Source organism: Hypomesus nipponensis, chromosome 18, assembly GCF_054491055.1.
Source record: "Hypomesus nipponensis isolate SF chromosome 18, ASM5449105v1, whole genome shotgun sequence".
In the NCBI taxonomy this organism is placed as follows: domain Eukaryota; kingdom Metazoa; phylum Chordata; class Actinopteri; order Osmeriformes; family Osmeridae; genus Hypomesus; species Hypomesus nipponensis.
The window spans coordinates 11,416,552-11,436,110 of record NC_140378.1 but is presented as its reverse complement, the minus strand read 5'-3'; the positions used below and the strand labels follow the sequence as shown (position 1 = coordinate 11,436,110).

General features: G+C 45.0%; 1 protein-coding gene across 4 annotated transcripts in view; it reads left to right on the top strand.

Moving 5' to 3' along the window:
* The window catches only part of scube3 (signal peptide, CUB domain, EGF-like 3), a 58,017-nt gene that overhangs the window by 35,476 nt on the left and 2,982 nt on the right, over positions 1-19,559 (top strand). For 2 of the 4 annotated variants that reach the window (XM_084680209.1, XM_084680208.1), the window contains exons 7-22: positions 2,448-2,495; positions 6,095-6,211; positions 7,443-7,565; positions 12,442-12,558; positions 15,371-15,493; positions 15,665-15,781; positions 15,884-15,979; positions 16,062-16,178; positions 16,340-16,501; positions 17,164-17,367; positions 17,620-17,781; positions 17,967-18,134; positions 18,236-18,397; positions 18,494-18,691; positions 19,142-19,294; positions 19,405-19,484. In XM_084680209.1, coding sequence (XP_084536335.1) covers positions 2,448-2,495; positions 6,095-6,211; positions 7,443-7,565; positions 12,442-12,558; positions 15,371-15,493; positions 15,665-15,781; positions 15,884-15,979; positions 16,062-16,178; positions 16,340-16,501; positions 17,164-17,367; positions 17,620-17,781; positions 17,967-18,134; positions 18,236-18,397; positions 18,494-18,691; positions 19,142-19,294; positions 19,405-19,484 — 2,147 coding nt within the window. The remainder of the gene's footprint in view (positions 1-2,447; positions 2,496-6,094; positions 6,212-7,442; positions 7,566-12,441; positions 12,559-15,370; positions 15,494-15,664; positions 15,782-15,883; positions 15,980-16,061; positions 16,179-16,339; positions 16,502-17,163; positions 17,368-17,619; positions 17,782-17,966; positions 18,135-18,235; positions 18,398-18,493; positions 18,692-19,141; positions 19,295-19,404; positions 19,485-19,559) is intronic. The other 2 variants (XM_084680207.1, XM_084680206.1) reach the window with 1 other exon arrangement.

The following is a 19,559-nucleotide window of genomic DNA, read 5'->3' as shown; positions in this document are numbered from 1 at the left end:
GCTTTCCATTTCCATTGGTAAGTGGATGTTAACATTGATCTTGTTTTGATAACACAACCTTCAGCTGTCCCTTTACAACATCCACTTACCCCATACACCTCTCCCCTATATGGTGCCCTCTGACACTTTTTTAATAACCTACACTGCTAACACTTAATGCCATTAAATGACATAATATACTCAATTCTATGTTCCTATGTTTTTAATATTGGAGGTATTGCTATGTAGTTACATCACAGTTAATGTACCGTAACTTTAATGTAAAGTGTTACCCCATTTTCTGTCTATGTGTGCTCACAGTATCAAGAGAGAAATGTAGGTTCTCGGCCCTCAATCCTTAGTCCCATCAGTCATCATAGAGCCTGACCAAGCCTCATGAACATATCATTGAACATTAGGGCTATACTCTACCTAACTATTACTGTACCTTAAGTTTATAACAAAATGTTGTAGTTGCTAACCCTTCTTCCCTCATTCTTAGTATGAGGAATTCTTCATATTATACAGTTTCATTAGAAACTCATTAGCACATTATCTGGGTTATACACTGTGTTATATATTCAAAGTGTGAATACCTCCAACACCTAATGAAACACACTCCTATTGCACAATTGCCCTACACTGTGAATGGCTTTGTGCAGAAGATCCATTTTGTTCTTTCAGCATGCTTCAGACTTTTCTTTATTAATCATGTGTGGTGTTTCATGTGCAGTCTAGCAGATCTCCATTCATTGTATTGTGTCTATCTCCACACCCAAGCCACTGTTCAACAATAGTGAGCAATGTACAGCTCTGTCAGATGACTCCGTTTATGTTTCATCTTTTATGTCTGTATCACTTTGACTTTATTGTTACAGTGCAAGTCAAAACAGATAGCTTTTAGTGGTTATTGTGTCAGTGTAGAGCACCCTATGACCCCCCCCCCACACACACACACACACACACACACACACACTCACACACACAAGTGTACACATGAAGTGGTGTGATTTACAGTAATTTATCAAGAAAAACACATTTGATTACCAAATCATTTACATTAAGGTTTAATATACAGCAAAGCTGACTCACTGTGCTCATGTGTGTTTAGACATAAAGATTCTGGAGATAATCTTATCACAGCAGAAAGGACTAGACATTATGTGGAAGTATTCAAGCTGTTAGTACAGCAAATCATAAACATCCCCAAATAGCAGGCAGATGCAGACATGCTTTGGATTTGCAATCATCTGAAGAGTTCATCACACTATGCCATCCATCCACACATACACACACACACACACACACACATACACACAAACAACCCACATGCACAGACACAAACACAACATATACTGTACATGCATGTAAACACAAAGAGCTGCTCTGTCCACATGCTCAAGCGAGTAACTCACAAACATACTTGCATTTCGGGTGGTCCATGTATTCACAAAGTATAGTGGTGTGTCGGAATGCATATGACAGCGCTCTGTCTTCCTGTCTCTCTGCGTAGCCTAGAAGCATGGTTTTTGGGTAGGGCATGTTGGGATGGAGTCATGTTGGGGTTACTATGGCATTGGATGTAAACATTGCATGTTGGGCGGTCTCCTCGACAAGGAAAAGAAGTACTGCTTTTAATGGGTTTTCTATGACTGTAGGGCGGGGCATGGACTTGTTATCAATCACTGATCTGACATCAGAGTCATGATTGGATAACCAGGGTAGCAGTGACATAATAGTTATTTGACCATTCAACATCCCATTGAATGGCTGACAGTGAAGTGGCCCATAGTCTGAGTCTGGGAGAATGAGTCTGTCTATCCCTTTTCTGCCTACTTAACGCTGCAAACTTTCTTTCTTCTATCATAACTTTTTAACAGTTTATACTAATGCTAGTTTGAAAACAACAACTTTGCCTGATTTGTGTGTTTGCATGAATGCATTTTAGGAAATGCAACTTTTTCCTTGAGGTGTCACCCTCGCTCTTTCTATTGATAAAGATCTGTCATCAACATTTTTGAAGCTAATCATGACCGTATTTGGCCAGCTGTTGTCAAATTAGTCTTTATTTATTTATTGTTTGAATGTGTAACCCAGATGAGAGGGATGGGGTGGTACAGTATGTATTAAATCTAAATCAAATAAAACGTTATTTATATAGCGCATATTATACCAGAAGGCAACACAATGCGCTTACACATACTCTTGTAGAAAACCAGCAAGCTCACATACATCAACACTGCAGCTTACATTTGTCTTGATTACAGGTGTTCTGGCAAATGGTTTAACAAAGAGCACTAAAGCAGTGTTTTGCCAATGTGTGTGTGTGTGTGTGTGTGTGTGTGTGTGTATGTGTGAATGCATGTGTGTGCGAATGCATGTGTATGTGCGTGTGTGTGTGCGCGTGTGTGTGTGTGTGTGTATGTGTGTGTGTGTGCGCGTGTGTGTGTGTGTGTGTGTGTGTGCAGGGGAGAGGAGTGTCCAGCCCCCGGCAGTCCCTCAGCTGTTTCCCAATGGTAAATATCTCTGTTCCTCTGACTCCCCTGTGGGTGTCCTGATTGGGTGTTGGGAGGAGGGAAAACTAACCTATCACATGCTGACTAGTCCCCTCCCTCCCAGAGGGGCATCATCCTTCTGACCCCTGACCCCTGACACCTCCCCATCTTCCTCTTCCTTCTTTGAATGCCATTTCAATAACAATGGTGGCTGCCTATGTCACACCATGCCTTTTTAAAACCCAGCTGGTGAAGGAGATCTTTAGACCATGGACTCTTCATAGCAGATTACAGTATAAACCTGATAAGATCAAAACATCAGCGTCTTTCATTTCCATGGGTGTCCTTCATTTTTTGAGTTTTCATCACTAGGTTTTTCCCTATTAGACAGTCTATATGTGAATGACCCTTGTAGAATGTGAGTACCCTTTGATTCATAGCAGTTGTATTACTAATGACTGAGTTAGAAAGTTATTGACCTTTCTGAAAGGCCCAAGCCTCTCTGATCCAATTATTGTGATGGCTCTTTAGAACCAGCCAAAGGGTTCTGGGTTTCTTTGTGTTTTTAAATAGCTGCAATGCACAGACTAAGCTGCAGCACAGTGTGCTGGGCTGAATCGAGCACATCTCCTTAGCCTTGCTGAAGCTCCATTGGCATGGTATTAGCTCTTGAGAGCAAGCCAGAAGGCCGGCCGTGATCTGATCCTCTGATGATGGAACACACGACACCTCTCATGTCAACACCTCTCATGGTTCATGTCAACTTGGACCAAATGTTTTATACACAAAATAGCACATTTGCTAGTCATCGTGTGCCTGGAAAGTATGGTCTTTGTTATACAATGTATTACAGAATTGAAGAATGAGAGTACTACTCTTTTACAGATTTAATTTTTACATTTGGATAATTGAAATGAACATATTATGATAAATGTATATTTAGTCATAAATGTAATCTTGTAAAATATTTATGACCCTGCTGATTGAATAGACAGTGAAAGCAAGTTAGCCAAATGTTCTGGATTAATGATACAATTGTGATGTAACAAAGATGACAAGGAAATAATCACATACATATAATTCATTTAAATATTTCAAACATTGGCACACCAAAGAAATATTATAAAATTAGACTTGCTCTGTTACAAATGTTACAGATAAAGAGATAGAGAGGTTGGAGGCGGTACAATGATTGTTATAAAACTAACAGTGAGTAACAAGTTGTTACCATGGGGGCGTGTGGTGATAGCAGGGGTCCTGCCGAACTTTACAGCTACCTAATGAGGCCAGACATAGCCACAACCAGCCATGACATAACTTCACTCCCCTGTTGATTTCAAAGAGGCTACAAACTAGTGGTGGTTAGCATCTGATCATGTTTGTTTTTTGTTACTGAAAAAGCCTTCACCTCTTGATCTCATTCTCTATCCAGTCATCAGCTCTCTCTAGAAAGTGACTGACTGCATGATTGCTGTTAGCTCCACACATACAGAACTGTATGTAGGCCTAGCTTATACAGTAGTTTGTTGGTGTGTGTTCCGTTTAAGGCCCCATTATTTTAAAGGATGAATAGTCATGGATTTTTGATGTGCAATACACCAGCGTAGCTATAGTGCTGTAAGAGATCTGACTGTGTACTGGAATAAACCTTGTTTGTCCATTGGTAAAGTTGGGTTATAAGAGCTAACCAGAAGGCTAAATATATTAAGGTATGTCTAATGTAAAAACTAGCAAACATATATGTATAATCATTGGCCAATGACGACATATTTACAATATAAGTTTGTGCCAAATGGTTAAGCGATTGGTGATATGCCGGAAATGTTAGCAGTTGTTTTGGGGGATACTGAATGTAAATGCCGACCAAACCATAATTACGGCCATGTCCATAAGAATCTATAATCTTAATTGTGTTGGATTGGCAGTCATTGAAAAGTCAGTCATCCCATTAGTAAAATATGTTCCAAGTCATCACATCATACCATTTCTGCTATACTGTAGAGTGAGATGCATTCACATCACATTAACATATGGAACCCATAAAGACCTTGCACATGACATGTCACAACCTTCATATTGGGATGTGTTTACGAAAGTCTGCCCACTGTTCACTTTGGGCTACAACCCAATATACTGTTAATGTGCCTGGTCTCCATCCAGAAAACACAACCCACACGCATACCAGAGTTAGTGTTTCTCTCCCTTTTTTATTGGAATGCCATAATGTCATAAATATTTATTTTCCCCCTGAAACACATTATCATTACTGTTTAGTGAGATGGCTGTCTGCTACCTGACTAAGCGTTTTGTAGACATGTCCCGACAGTCTTCTCACTCTGCTTGCCAACTCGCAGTGCCTCATAGTGTGCAATTTATGAAAACACTCTATGCCACACACTCATGGCTGGGCAGAAGGACTCACTCTACCCAGAGGCCCCCAGGCTACCTGCACTCCAACAGGGATGTGGAGCCACAGACAGCCCCAGGTCCCAGGGTATGTTTACAGTAGTTGTCTACCCCGTCATGGGTGCTACCTTCTGTGCAGTTTCATGTAAGAGAGCAGAGAGTGAGGTGTTTCCCCATAGGGAGCTAGATCCTGTGTGGAAACTGGGGCAGCTGTGCCTCCTCTCCAGTGCCACGTGTGAGAGGGCTTCTCTCTACCAGCCCAGCCCCGCCAGCGTTCTGCGGTGAAGCCATCAGCCACTCCAGCTGTGCTGTTGCCATTTATGAGATAGGCTCATGGGTCCTTAATAGACTTGGTTTGTGAATAAACTGCCGACCAATATCCCTGCTGCCAACAGAGCTACTTCACCTGATTATCCTGAAAGTTGTACATAGGTTTGGGGTTTTTTAATGGAGTTATTTTAAGCCATTGGAGATGCTGCAGTAGATTATTACGACTGTGAGCTCTTTAAAGAGAGGAACATATTTTCCTCTGTTTTTAAGTGAAAGTCTCAGTGGAATATGGCTGTATCTGGAGATGAGGGCCTGGCTATCTTTCCCTCTCTGACTACCCTTTCCTCCTCAAATAAGTCTTGCTAACGCAGAAACCTGGCCTGCTGAAATTGCTTTTTTATCCCCCAAATGCCTGGAAGGTGTTGTCGAAGCCGTGAAAAACAGCGATTTTAAAGAGGCGCATCTGTGAAGAAGTGCAGCAGTGGTCCTCGTGATGAGGCGAGGCTGACGTCCGGCTCTAACACTGAGGGGCTCCTGAGTCACCTTTGCTCAAGAGCAGGAACACACAGACACACACACATACTTGCTCACACTTACACACATGCTTGGTAATATATATTCTGATTAACAAAACTATCTCAGCATTCTTGCCCTGTCTCCTATGCATAGCATAATATAATCAATTCTTTTCACTGTTATTTAATTTGAATTAATGAATAGTTGATGAATTTCTAACTCTAGCCCTCAGCAGCCAATGTTCCCTTAAGTTCCCAAGAGAACTAACCTTTCCCGCTTTTGTTTACTTATCCAATTCTTTTAACCTTGTCACATGCTGGAATGAATGTTTGTATGTTCTTATATGTTGGGTTGGAGAAACAGTTGAGGAGTTCTAGACCTTGTTCTTTTTACAGTCTGATTGTTGCTGTTGTTCTTTTGTTCTGCAGAGACCTGTGCTGTTAACAACGGGGGCTGTGACAGCACGTGTCACGACGCCGTCACAGGCGTCCGCTGCAGCTGTCCTGTCGGCTTCACTCTGCAACCAGACCGCAAGACCTGCAAAGGTAGAGTACACTGCCCCTCAGCAAGCCCACCCTCATCCACCTGTCACTCACCTCATACAAGCAGCCCTCTTTCACATGCCAATCAGGTACAATCCACTCACTCAGGCTGTCAATCATGTGGATAATGACTGTTAACCTACCCTAACCCACACTTGTTAGTCACAAAATTCCATAATCCTGTCATCTACTCTGCTCTCTTTTTTCATCTCACAGCTATTACACCTGTTACAACCCAACATTCAAACATCCAACACTCCAACACTTCAAATGTAGCATATTCACCTCTGGGCATGCTGCTTAAGATTCAGTAGAACTGGGCTACCACTGCACTGATAATGTTTCACACTGTATGACTGGACATGTGTACAACTTACACGCCTGGTCCCCTGCCTCTTGCACAGGAAACCAGGGAGGAATGGTTTTCATCATCATTGTTTAGCATCCTAAACTTAGGTTGAAGGTTGACTCATCATTCCCATTTGACATGTGCAATGCAATTTATTCAAAGAGGAAACATGTGTTTGATTACTTTAATGTTTGGGACAAACAAAGAAAATGTAAAATTGACAAAGAGAGGGAGACATCCTGAACAAGCAGCATTCCTGCTGCCAAGATGCCAAGAATAGGAATCTGCTTCCCCTCCAGTCCTCATAACATTACACTAACAACTCTGATAAAAGTACATTGGCTTTTATTAGTTTGGTCTGAAAACTAAGAAAAGAAAAGCTAACTCAGACAGCACTGGCACAAGAAACAGCAGATGTCTGCAGGCGAGGCTCTCTCTCAGGCAAGGGGGAGACAGAGTCAGAGAGACAGAGACAAAGAAAGAAAGAAAGAAAGAAAGAAAGAAGACAGACAGAAAGAAAGACGGAAAGAGGAGAATATTCTTTTATTCTGTTTCTGATGAATTTATTTCAACCAGATGATATGGTCTCCCTCCAGAGACAAACGGCTTAGAACCGTGATTCAGATTTAATCAGAACCACAACCGAACCTGCCAGGCCTAGCCACCAATAAAGCAACAGTGAGCACATGATAAATCGATCGGACATCGACCAGAATTTTTTTTTTGCACATTGATGAATAAAGGCAGAACTGACGCATAGTCCCTCGCCCCCCCCCCCCCCCCCCCCTATCTCTTTTAGGGAAACAGCCAGTACGGTACCCAGCCACAAGCAGCATTCTACACACAATACCCTCTAAACTGACCCTGTTTATTCTCTCTCCCCAGACATTGACGAGTGTCGTCTGAACAACGGGGGGTGTGACCACGTGTGCAGGAACACGGTGGGCAGTTTCGAATGCAGCTGCAAGAAAGGCTACAAGCTACTGACCAATGAAAGGACCTGTCAAGGTAGGAACCCCCCCTTTTGCTCTGGCTGATGTGGTTCCCTCCAAACAGCAAGGATTTAGTGGACGCTTTTGGATCCTGGGGCAATCTAAAGCCCTTCATACTGACAGTTGTTGGTAAGGGAATATAAGTGTGGTTCTGCATCATGCCTTCTGAGTGTTTTGACTGCTGACCTGGCCTCTCTGGCCTCTCTGGCGTCTCTGGCCTCTGGCCTCTGGCCTCTCTGGCCTCTCTGGCCTCTCTGGCCTCTCTGGCCTCTGGCCTCTGGCCTCTGGCCTCTGGCCTCTGGCCTCTGGCCTCTGGCCTCTGGCCTCTCTGGCCTCTCTGGCCTCTCTGGCCTCTCTGGCCTCTGGCCTCTCTGGCCTCTGGCCTCTCTGGCCTCTCTGGCCTCTCTGGCCTCTGGCCTCTCTGGCCTCTCTGGCCTCTCTGGCCTCTCTGGCCTCTCTGGCCTCTCTGGCCTCTCTGGCCTCTGGCCTCTCTGGCCTCTGGCCTCTCTGGCCTCTCTGGCCTCTCTGGCCTCTCTGGCCTCTCTGGCCTCTCTGGCCTCTCTGGCCTCTCTGGCCTCTTTGGCCTCTCTGGCCTCTCTAGCCTCTCTGGCCTCTCTAGCCTCTCTGGCCTCTGGCCTCTCTGGCCTGTTTGTCAAGGAGAGCCTGTGGTAGCCACAGCTCAGCGGGGGACCGGGGAACTAGTTGCAAAACAAATAAAGAGTTTGCCGTGGCGTAGTACAGGTGTGGAGAATTAGAACTACAGCTCTGAACCAACCGCTGTGTCTTGGGCAGAATCAACCCTTTTAGAAACATCTGGAAAGAGAGAAAGCCAGGCCAAGACTGCAGGACTCACGCAGTGGAAAAACAGATGACGTGCATTTCTTTCTTTTTCTTTATTGATGTGGTCAATCAATATCCAGCCTGGTATGGATCATCGTCATGCAAGGGACTCAGCTTGTACCATCCTATGTAGTATGTACACAGCACAATGATGGACAGTAGCAGTCATTCTATGTCCCAACCCGATGAACTACAACTCTGGAAAAGATTAATAATTTTAAATGTTAAGTTTTTAGCAATGCGCCTATCCAAAATATCCAGATAATTAAGTCTTGTGGTGTTTTGAGTACACAGAGCTTGGAATTTGCTTTTGTGTTGTGTTATAAAGTACTGCTGTAGAGTTCTGGAGCGCTCTGTTTTGTCTGGTTGGAAGCGCTCCTGATAAATCTTGTTTTTCCTCCCAGTCCTTGACCTCCAACCCTCCTTCTCATCACTCTCTACCTGCCAAGTTACAGGGGAGAGACTAAATGAGACAACACCCAATAGTAAAAGAATAATTGCGTTCAAATTGCTTACAGGTTGGTGCAGCTGGTACAATAATCTGTGGTATCATCAACTCCTATGTGGCATACTGTGTCATTTCAGAATGCCTTGGTACAAAGAAGCAGGCCTGGGATTCTCCTTCTTTAGATAGATGGATAGGAGGTCCTGCTGTAAGCCAACAGTACAACTGGAGACCTCTGTGAACTGAACTGTGAACGAACAATGTCAGCATCAAGTAGTTGGCCCAACGACAGTGAAGTATAACACACAAGACCAAACAGTACTACCATAGGCAGTGTTTAATTGTTTAGCTTCAACAAGAATATACTGCTCAATTCTGCTGATCATACTTTAAGCTTGGTTTTTCTGCATACATTTCTATCCAGCTTTCAAATCATGCTATCAATCTATCAAATCACAACTGTCAAATTGTGTGTTTGATTTGAGTAGCTGCTGATTTTTATCTTAAAAATATGCAAACCATTAAGTGACGCTTGATTTAATGAGACCTATTCCTTAAAGTAAATTGAAGCGTTATAAATCCAGCTCTGTGTCACTTGCAATGTATCAGCCTGTAGAGTGAGGGGCTTAGGGTGTTGTTCAAGAAAGTATACTGGAGGTAGTGAAGTGTAGATTGGACTCTAAGCCTGCTGTACCCACTCCAGGCATTCCTCACTACTGTCAACACACAAACACACACACACACACATACTGTCACCCCCCATCCCAAGCTAAGTCCCATGGGGGCATTGTGGGAGTTACTTTATCAGATCCTCCGTCTTCTGGTGAAGAAGGGGCATCTATGATAAGGGTGTTATCTGTTCTCCGTAAACAGCCTTTCATTTTCTCTGTCCTGCTTTGTTTCACTATTCTATTGTTGAAACATTTATTTAGTCTTGTCGGTTGTGACTGTGTGTGAGGGGAGGCAGAGGTGAAAGGTGAGCCTTTGGGCAGCTTGTCTCAGTGAGTCAACAGAGTCAGACAGGAGGACATTATTTTGGTGACCTGTAGCTCTGCTTTTAGATGTTCATCTTGCTCAGTGAGAGTGATATGGCACCCCATAAATAGCTCACCTAAGTGAAACTGAGATGCTGTGATTGAGAAGGCCAAACAAGGGTGTTACTGTTCCAAGACTGCAGCCAGTGTTCTCTGTGTCTATCCTCCTCTCTGGTGTCGTGGTCTCCAGCACGTACACTCACCCCCTGTCCTGCCAGGCTCCTGCATACCTTTCCATACAGGATCATTCAACATGGCCAAAAGCCACCACCATGTCATTGCGCTGCTGTAAGTACTGCACAGTCCTTACTGCCAGAAATAGGACTGACAACAAAAGGGTTCTAGGAAATTTCTTCAGACTATCACAAACATTTTCAAATGTGAAAGGCCTGGGACATCTCATCAGTGATGTCAGCCCCTAAGCCTTACCCAGCCGCGGCTCTTCAGAATGTGTTGTCATGGGGATGACCAAAGATCCCCCCCCAAGAGGACAGGATAGGAGACATTTCGGTGTGAACTGGTTGTCATGGGGAGTGATGCACACTGTGCAAAGTATCAAAAATATAACACATTTATATTTTTCGTCGACGTTCAGTGTCAGACAGAACTGAACTTCCTTTTGGGAGAGTTCTATCACAGCCACTTTACCTGGATACATATCACCACCTTTTGCCAAATTGCTGTAACAAAAGCCTTCTTGGTGCATTTGAAAATGTTTGAACATTGTCTCTGTGTCCCTTCTGGAGCACTGAAGACATCCTGTCTAGTCTTTTGAAAGATGCTCACTTTATAAGCTTTTAATCTCAACCCAAGCTAAATGTTCTGGTTGAGGGTATTCTTACAAGGGACCTGCAGTCGAACAGTGAACTTCTCTCATTGTTAATCTGAGCAATGGTTTATGTGTCAGACTATGGGGATCATTGTACTTGAAGTCAAACTCCTTATTCTAAATCAGATGTTTTATTAGATTCTAGATAACCCAGTAGTTTACCCCCACCCCCCGCCCCACACCCCTTTCCTCTAATTGGCATTTAATGTATACTCATCACTATACATCAAACTTTTATCATGTGTTTGAAAGACTGACAGGTCCTTAAAACCAGAAAAAGAAGGCTCATGGTGGGAGAGATGAGACAGTGATATGCTTGGGAGCTTCTAAACATTTCAGTCCTATTCAATTTAGCCAATTAAATCCTCTATAAAGATATAACAAGGCTCCATTCTCTTCCTAGCCAAGCCTTCTGCACAGGCATGACACTGGTAATTACTGACATTTCAAATCTTCAAAAACCAAATGGCCTCCTTACTCCCTGTATGGGTCTAATGATCTAGGGTCCATTGTACTGGGAAGGACAGAACAGGGGAACACGTATGGGGGAGTAGTGCAGCTCCATTCAGCCCATACAAGCTCCAGACTAAAAGGTAACAATAGACAGGAAGAGGTTGTTGTGCAGTGGGTGGCAGGTGGCAGGGAGGGGTGGCAGGGTCAGATATGGGGGAGAGAGCTGGAAGGACATGGGGGAGAGAGCAGGGTCAGATATGGGGGAGAGAGCTGGAAGGACATGGGGGAGAGAGCAGGGTCAGATATGGGGGAGAGAGCTGGAAGGACATGGGGGAGAGAGCAGGGTCAGATATGGGGGAGAGAGCTGGAAGGACATGGGGGAGAGAGCAGGGTCAGATATGGGGGAGAGAGCTGGAAGGACATGGGGGAGAGAGCAGGGTCAGATATGGGGGAGAGAGCTGGAAGGACATGGGGGAGAGAGCAGGGTCAGATATGGGGGAGAGAGCTGGAAGGACATGGGGGAGAGAGCAGGGTCAGATATGGGGGAGAGAGCTGGAAGGACATGGGGGAGAGAGCAGGGTCAGATATGGGGGAGAGAGCTGGAAGGACATGGGGGAGAGAGCAGGGTCAGATATGGGGGAGAGAGCTGGAAGGACATGGGGGAGAGAGCAGGGTCAGATATGGGGGAGAGAGCTGGAAGGACATGGGGGGCCAGGGCTCTGAAGATAGAACCCTGACCCTGCTCTGTTCTCACATTTCTCTGCATTCCTTGATAAGCAAGACTGCGTCTTGGACAAACGATTTCCACATGGCCTCAGACCTTAAGGCCGGGAGGGTAGAGAGATAGACGACTGGAGGAGGGATCATTAGTAACAATAAAGGCCTCATTTAAAGTGGGGGTGAAACGGAGACGGGAAGTGATTGACAGGTAGCAGTGAAGTAGAGCCATGTGGACCTGGTATAAGGGTCTGTTTCCTGTGAGTTGCACTCTGGAGGAAGGCAGCCACCTTCAAATACCACATAAAATCATTCTCAATTTAGAAGAAATTGTGGTTTGTCAGGTTTTTGATTGATTGTAATTTATGACTAGTCCAATCTGTCAAAAATATTACATTTTGGTTTAGTGTGAAATATTTGAGAGCTTATGTAACATTGCTCTCGGACAAATGAGCTGTGAAGTTTTGTTGTTGTTAAAAGTTTGTTTGAGTAAAAAAATAAATAAGAAGTTGCGTAACAGATTTATTCTCTTCACGTCTGAAACCCTGTGTCTCTCTCCCCACTCTCTTTGCAGACATCGACGAGTGTTCTTTCGACCGGGCATGTGACCACTCCTGCGTCAACTCCCCTGGTAGTTTCCAGTGCTTCTGTCATAAAGGCTATGTTCTGTACGGCCTGGCACATTGTGGAGGTGAGGTGACACTTCTATTTCCCCTCTCAATTCCTCTCTCCATCCCATCAATCACAGGTCCACCACACGTCCTCTAGATCCCACACCTCACTGCTAACTTCTCTCCTGTACATCTCAGGTTTGTTTAGAACACCACAATACACTTGAACTGTCATTATGGCAGTACTTCTGCTAAGTATAGCCTCTTATGTAGGCTTCCTCTGTGTACTGTATTTCATGGCAGTCTGGTAAATAATGCTCCCTAAGATAGCTACAGTATTTAGTTTAGCGCCTGCGGATGGGGTGCGAGGTATGGGTTATGGTGAGGGTGGGGCTGGGGGTGGGGCTGGGGGTGGGAGTGGGGGTGGGGAAGAGGGTGGGGTTAGATGTGTCAGTGGGACTGTGTCGTGGTGCTCTCTGCTGGAGCTCCAGAACAGCCCACTATGGTAGAGCCAACGGAGAGAGTGTTGTGTTCCAAACTGCAGCTCGGGTCTACACGCCTGGAGGAGAGAGTCAAAGGGGTAGGGGGTGGGAGGTTGGCGCATGAGGGAGTTTTCCCGGAGCTCATCAGCTTGTTTCAGTGTCACCTTTGGTGGCGTGTGTATCACTTGCTAAGATCTGCCACAGTCTCCAGAGCCCGAAGGCACGAGGAAGGTGGAGGACAGAGAGAGATGGCACGCACCCTCAGCGCACAGACCAAGAACGCTGCAAGGGGTTCTCTTTTGCAATGCATTTGTCACCTGTGCTTTTGACAGGTCTACCATTCTAGGAATGTTATGACAGCAGTATTTGTAGCTTTTAGGAAATGCAATTTTGCATATACTAGGTGTGTGACGGTAAAAAACATGATATAAATTATTTAAAACACATATGTAAACCTAGAAAATGGAGGGGTAAGGAATGCAGATGGTCGCTGGGCTAGCATGAGTCCTTCATGCTATTGTAGAGAGATGGTGATGAATGACTTCCCCATCCTCATTGTGCCCAGCATCCAAACTGCTAGATAACCCAGAGATTTACGGTCCTGCCCCTGCATCCTGCCCCCTCTCCCAGGGGTGACCCAGGTTATGTTTTTCCATGTTCCTGGTGCATCAGCAGAAATAAAGACAAACACCCCTAAAACACCTCTTGCTCACAACTTAACAATGGGCTCACCCCAAACAACCTCTCCTGGGTCGGTCCCATGCTGCCCAGGAAACTGTGAGGACCTGTAGTCTGCCCCCAGATGTGAGCTGAGGGCAGAGATGGCAAAAGAACACACATCCTTCACTCAAGTTGAAGTAAGAAGTATGGACTATACTTAAATAAAAAGTAGTCCTTACTACTACCTGTTTAAGTGTTTTAGTAAAAGGTTGCCTGAAAGGTTGCCAGAAAAATAAATACATTTGTACAAGAATACACTATATATATAGACATGCAGTGCATTTGCCAGGAATTTTTTGACATCTCACTCATATATGTCCATGGGTGATCAGGAATGTCTCTATTCTAAGTCATGTCAGCATCGCTAACACCCTCTGTCTCATCCATAACGTTAGCAATAAGCTTAGAACATGCTGTTACTTTTTAGGGTGCTGTTACCCAAACAAAGAGAAACTCCACAAGGCCCCTCAGCCAATAATGTAGATCTATCTACTGTCCAGTGCTGTGCATGTGTGTCAGGCCTGGCACATGGATGACATCACAGATGTTATATGACTTGAAGAAAAAATTGCAGGCACAGGCCTTGCTAATTCATTAGGTCATCATCAGCGCCTAAAAGGCACCCTCTTCTTTCCTCCCTCACACTCTCATTTGACATTAACTTCTGTAGCCTGCTCCCCAAGAGTTTACTGCCTCTGAGCGTTTATACAAAGAGAGAAGGAGAATGAACTCAATGGCTCTGCTCATTGCAGGCTTGAAAATCAAAAGATAGGAGAGGGCTTGTCTTCCATATTATCTTGTTTCGAGGGGTTTTCTGTGTTTTCCTCATTCAAATGGGGCTGTCTGCCATGGAGGTCAGACATCCACAAGGACGCGTTGCGTCTGACAGGCTGAGTGCTGCTGGCAGAGTAACAGCAGCCAAACACTCCTGATGAAGTCATCATCATCTCCATCTGGGAGTGAGGAGGCGTGCAGACTGCTTTTATTCACTCTGAATAATTGAATTGGACAGGGAAGAACATTGTATATCAGCAGGCCACATCATCAATCATGGACATTATCCCTGTCTGTCTTTCACACCGTCTCTCTTGGTTTCTCCATCACTTACACTGGCCTCCATCATCCTCCTCACTCTGTAATAAAGTCATTTTCTGCCTCATGCCCCAGCTCCATCTGGTTTGGAGTGGTTTGATTCCTTGTGTGTGTCGACATGGGTGCGTGTGTATGTGTGTGTGACTGTTTGTGTATGACTGTGTGTGTGTGTGTGTGTGTGTGTTCATCGTTTGTGTCAAAAAGTTTTTTGAATGTAGCCCTGTCTATAGTCTGCTTCCAACTCTTCCTCGCAAAGCTTTAGAGAGGAAATAATTTCCAACTGAGAAATGTTGTGGGGATCACATGTCCTGGATTAAAGATCAAATGAGCAATCAAGCGTGTTTACAAAAACACATTTATCTTCCCTAGATGGGATCACTGACAGAATCAGATGAGCTGACCTCACAGAGGTTCGGAAACTACAGTCATCAGAACACATTCACTCGACTGTTTATACTGCCCTCTGAAGCATCAGTCCAGCCACATGCACTGGCTCTCACACACTTTACAGGGATATAAGAATGGATATATAAATTGAGCGAGCAAGCGAGGGGTTTGTTTTTTGCATTATCATCGTCTGAATCCCGTTCCTTTGTAGATATTGACGAGTGCAGTATAAACCGCGGTGGATGTAAATATGGCTGTGTTAACACGCTGGGAAGCTACGAGTGTACCTGTCCCCCTGGATACAAGCTCCACTGGAACAAGAAAGACTGCATCGGTATGGAACAACACTGCCATCCAGTGGCTGAAAAGCTGTAACTCAACATTGACATTGTAACAACATACAACAGAGAGGCACAATGCTCTTAAGATAACATTCTCATAGCTCTATCAGCATCATAAAACTGTATGATTATGTGATGTTGTCTTTTATGATGCTCTCTCTTAGAGCTGGTAAAATGTCTGTCTGGACTTGTGGCTCCTAAAGCCACTCTGACCTGCAGCAAGACGGGCAAGAAAGAAAGCTGTTCCCTCACCTGCGCCTCCAAAGCTCATTATCTGGCAGGTGAATGACTGACACAGGCTTGTCTAAATATACTGACAGACCAACCACACACCAATATCAAATGCACTGTGTGTAAGACTGTGTGACTGGCTTGGTTTTCAGAGTCTGACAGCAGCTACTCTGTGAGCTGTGGCATCCCCATCCTCCGGGGCAAGAACACATCCAGGCTGAACACCAGCAACAGTCACAGCTGCATTGGTAAGCACACATCCAGAGGCCACGTTGGTCCAAGTCAAGGTCAATTGTACCCTCCCATCCACTCTGGTCTGTTTGTCTGTAGAGACTCTGGCCCCTCCAGTGAAGCAGACGGCCTCTTTCAAGATCAAAGATGCCAAGTGTCACCTCCACCCCAAGCTAACTGGCCGGGCAGAGGACAGGGGCCGGGCACTGGGGCCAGGTAAATAGTTGGCCGTGTCATTGGGTTTCAACAACTCTTATGTTTTTATGGTGGTTTCTCATGAGGACAGATCACATTTTAACCGGTTGAAGTCACTACTAAACCATGATTGACTACAATCTCAGATCTCAGTAACTGAACTAGTAAGACTGTGTTTCTAGGAGGTGGACAGCCCTGCACTAACTGCCTGGTGACGTTTGTCAACCTCAAATGTGACTCTTCTAAGAAGGCTAAAGGGCGACGTGCCCGTAACCCTACCAACAAGGAAGTGACACGTATCACCCTGGAGCTAGAGGCAGAGGTCAAGCCTGGCGACACCACAGGTCAGGATTAAACCTTCATTACTGTATAATACATGATCATCATTAATACTTTAGCCAAACTTCACATTAACAGCAATAGTATTGTAAGGCTGGGTGTCAAACCTGCCCCCACCTCTCATATGCTAAAGTCTGAAGATTCTGGCCGTCTCAACTTGATGGCTCTCACACCCCATTCAAGATGTGGTCTGATTGGTTGTTCTTGTGTATCAAGGGAATTGTAATGCATTTTTCTTTGGATTCTTCATCTCCTGAGACCTTCTCCTCAGTTCTCCCTTGTCCTACTGTCCTACTCCTTGCTCACCTCTTGCTTTCTCTCTGATTTACAATGATCATGGTAGAGTAGGTAAGATTGAAAGCTTTCATATTGTAACATGTTTGCCTTGTAATTGATTTCATTCATTTGCAAAGTTATTAAATGCGTATTTCATTTAACCGTACTTTGACCATTCTTGCTCTGATTTAACCCATAGAGTCAAATACCTGGAATTGTATTGGTATTGGCATTATTTGGTTCATGCTAATACACTGTTCAGTTTCCCATCTTCCTTTAAACCATAGGGGAATTAGTTTAGGTTGTTTGGACAATATTTACCCCCCTACAGTATGTTAAGCTAGTGAGAGAACATCTGGTAACAACCAGCCCTGGTGCTGTGTCATGTCAGGGAGCTGTAACCTGAGCTGTCTGAGGCAGCGCATGGAGAAGCAGGTGAAGACCTACATTAAGGCCCTGAAGAAGTCCATCAACCAGGAGCGCTTCCTGATCCGTGTGGCAGGCCTGGAATATGAGGTGGCCCAGAAGCTTCCCCAGACCACCTCAGGACAGGACAACTGTGGCCCCGGGCGCGAGAAGGACAGCGGGCGCTGTGGTAAGACCTGCGGAGTGAAAACAGTGGGATGTTAGCATGTCTCTACAAGATGTGGCTCACCATGTGTGTTACATATGCAGTAGGCATGTAAGCGTGTGTTCCACAAGTTGGGGGTTACTGTGGGTAGCTACAGGTTGCATTTTTTTAAGCACTCATGAGTTACTGTGTAGCTGTCATTGTTGTCCTAGTATCAGTGTGTGTGTGTGTGTGTGTCCAGCTCCCTTACCAGAGCCTCTGTGGCTGTTCTCTCAGTCAGATGCTTGCCAGGCTCTTACTATCATGGGGAGCAGGAGCGCTGTGTCCAGTGCCCACCTGGCACATTCCAGGAAAGGGAGGGTCAGCTGGCCTGTGATCTCTGCCCTGGAAGTGACGGGCATGGACCTGCGGGGGCACGCAACATCTCCTCTTGTGCAGGTATGTGGACGTTCCTGATGCAAACTAATGTTCATGATTGGTCAAACAGGCATATACTGTAGCAGCCTTGCATGGTGCTAAATGTTTGGGGGATAGGATGTTCTTCAAGTGACAATACTGTGCCGGTAAGTAGTTACTGTGCCAGTTTGTGTTTACTTGTGTGGGATGTGTCTGTTTGACTGTAGGCCAGTGCCCCACTGGTTACTTCTCCAATGATGGGTTCAAACCCTGCCAGCCATGCCCCCAGGGCAGCTACCAACCAGACCTGGGCCGCACCCTCTGCTTCCCCTGTGGTGGTGGGCTAAGCACCAAGAGGGAGGGAGCCAGCTCCTTCCATGACTGTGAGGTCAAAGGTCAGGGAATCAATAGTTTCATACAATAATGATTGCTACAAACTTGTCATCGTTCATGGATGTTTTATAACTTTGTGTGTGCGTCTTGTTCGTCCCTGCAGTTCAGTGCTCTCCTGGCCACTACTACAACACCACAGTTCACCGGTGTATTCGCTGTCCCCTGGGCACGTATCAGACAGAGTTCAGACAGAACTACTGCATCTCCTGCCCGGGGAACACCACTACTGACTTTGATGGTGCCACAAGTGTCTCTCAGTGCAAGAGTAAGTGCCTTGGAATATACTTATTGCCAGTGAAACAAAATTCTTTAATTTTCCTTTTGACTGACTTCCATTTGGTTTAATTTGTGTGTGCTGCAGACAGAGAATGTGGGGGAGAGATGGGCGAGTTCACAGGTTACATTGAGTCACCCAACTACCCAGGGAATTACCCTGCCAATGTGGAGTGTATCTGGAACATCAACCCCCCGAGTAAGCGCAAGATCCTTATTGTGGTTCCTGAAATCTTCCTGCCCTCGGAGGACGACTGTGGAGATGTGCTTGTTATGAGGAAGAACTGTGAGTACTCATATCGCCTAATTCACTGGACTGGGATTGATTCAATTTGATCATCAAAAGCGCCCTCTAGAGTGTCAATGGATAATAGTACATCATGGAGTTCCTTTATGACATGCATCCTAAGATGTACTGTGCTTTAGGATCTGGGACTTCCTGCACCATCAGTGTTTTCAAACTGACAGCCAATTACACACTTTACCTCATAAACCCTGTCACTTTACCACATTCACTATTATTTTTTGTTCTATATTATTATACTAGATTTTATCGTATTTTATATTATATTGTATAGCTCTGCCAGTATTTTGTTGTATATTTTCTACTTTTTATTTTGTTTATTATGTTTACTGTATGCACCTGCCCACCAAAGTAAATTCCTTGTTTGTGACCACTTACTTGGCAATTAAACACCATTCTGATTTTGATTCTCCGCCATGTTTCCTCCTGCAGGGTCTGCCACGTCCATCACAACCTATGAGACATGCCAGACGTACGAGCGACCGATCGCCTTCACTGCACGTTCCCGTCGCCTCTGGATCAACTTTAAGTCAAACGAGGCCAACAGCGCCAGGGGCTTCCAGATCCCCTACGTCACCTATGATGGTAACCCCTCAGCCCTGAACATACCATACCATGAGATGATGAGGTCACTGATAACTCAACTATAATGTAGGCTGTATGTTGATGGTTGGTTTGTTTACGTGTCCTCACAGAGGACTACGAACAGCTGGTAGAGGACATTGTGAGGGATGGTAGACTGTATGCCTCAGAAAATCATCAAGAAATTCTTAAGGTAAGTGCTTGCTGTGCTGTGGATGATCATCTGCATTCTGTTATGAGGCTAATGATATACTAAATAATGTCATTT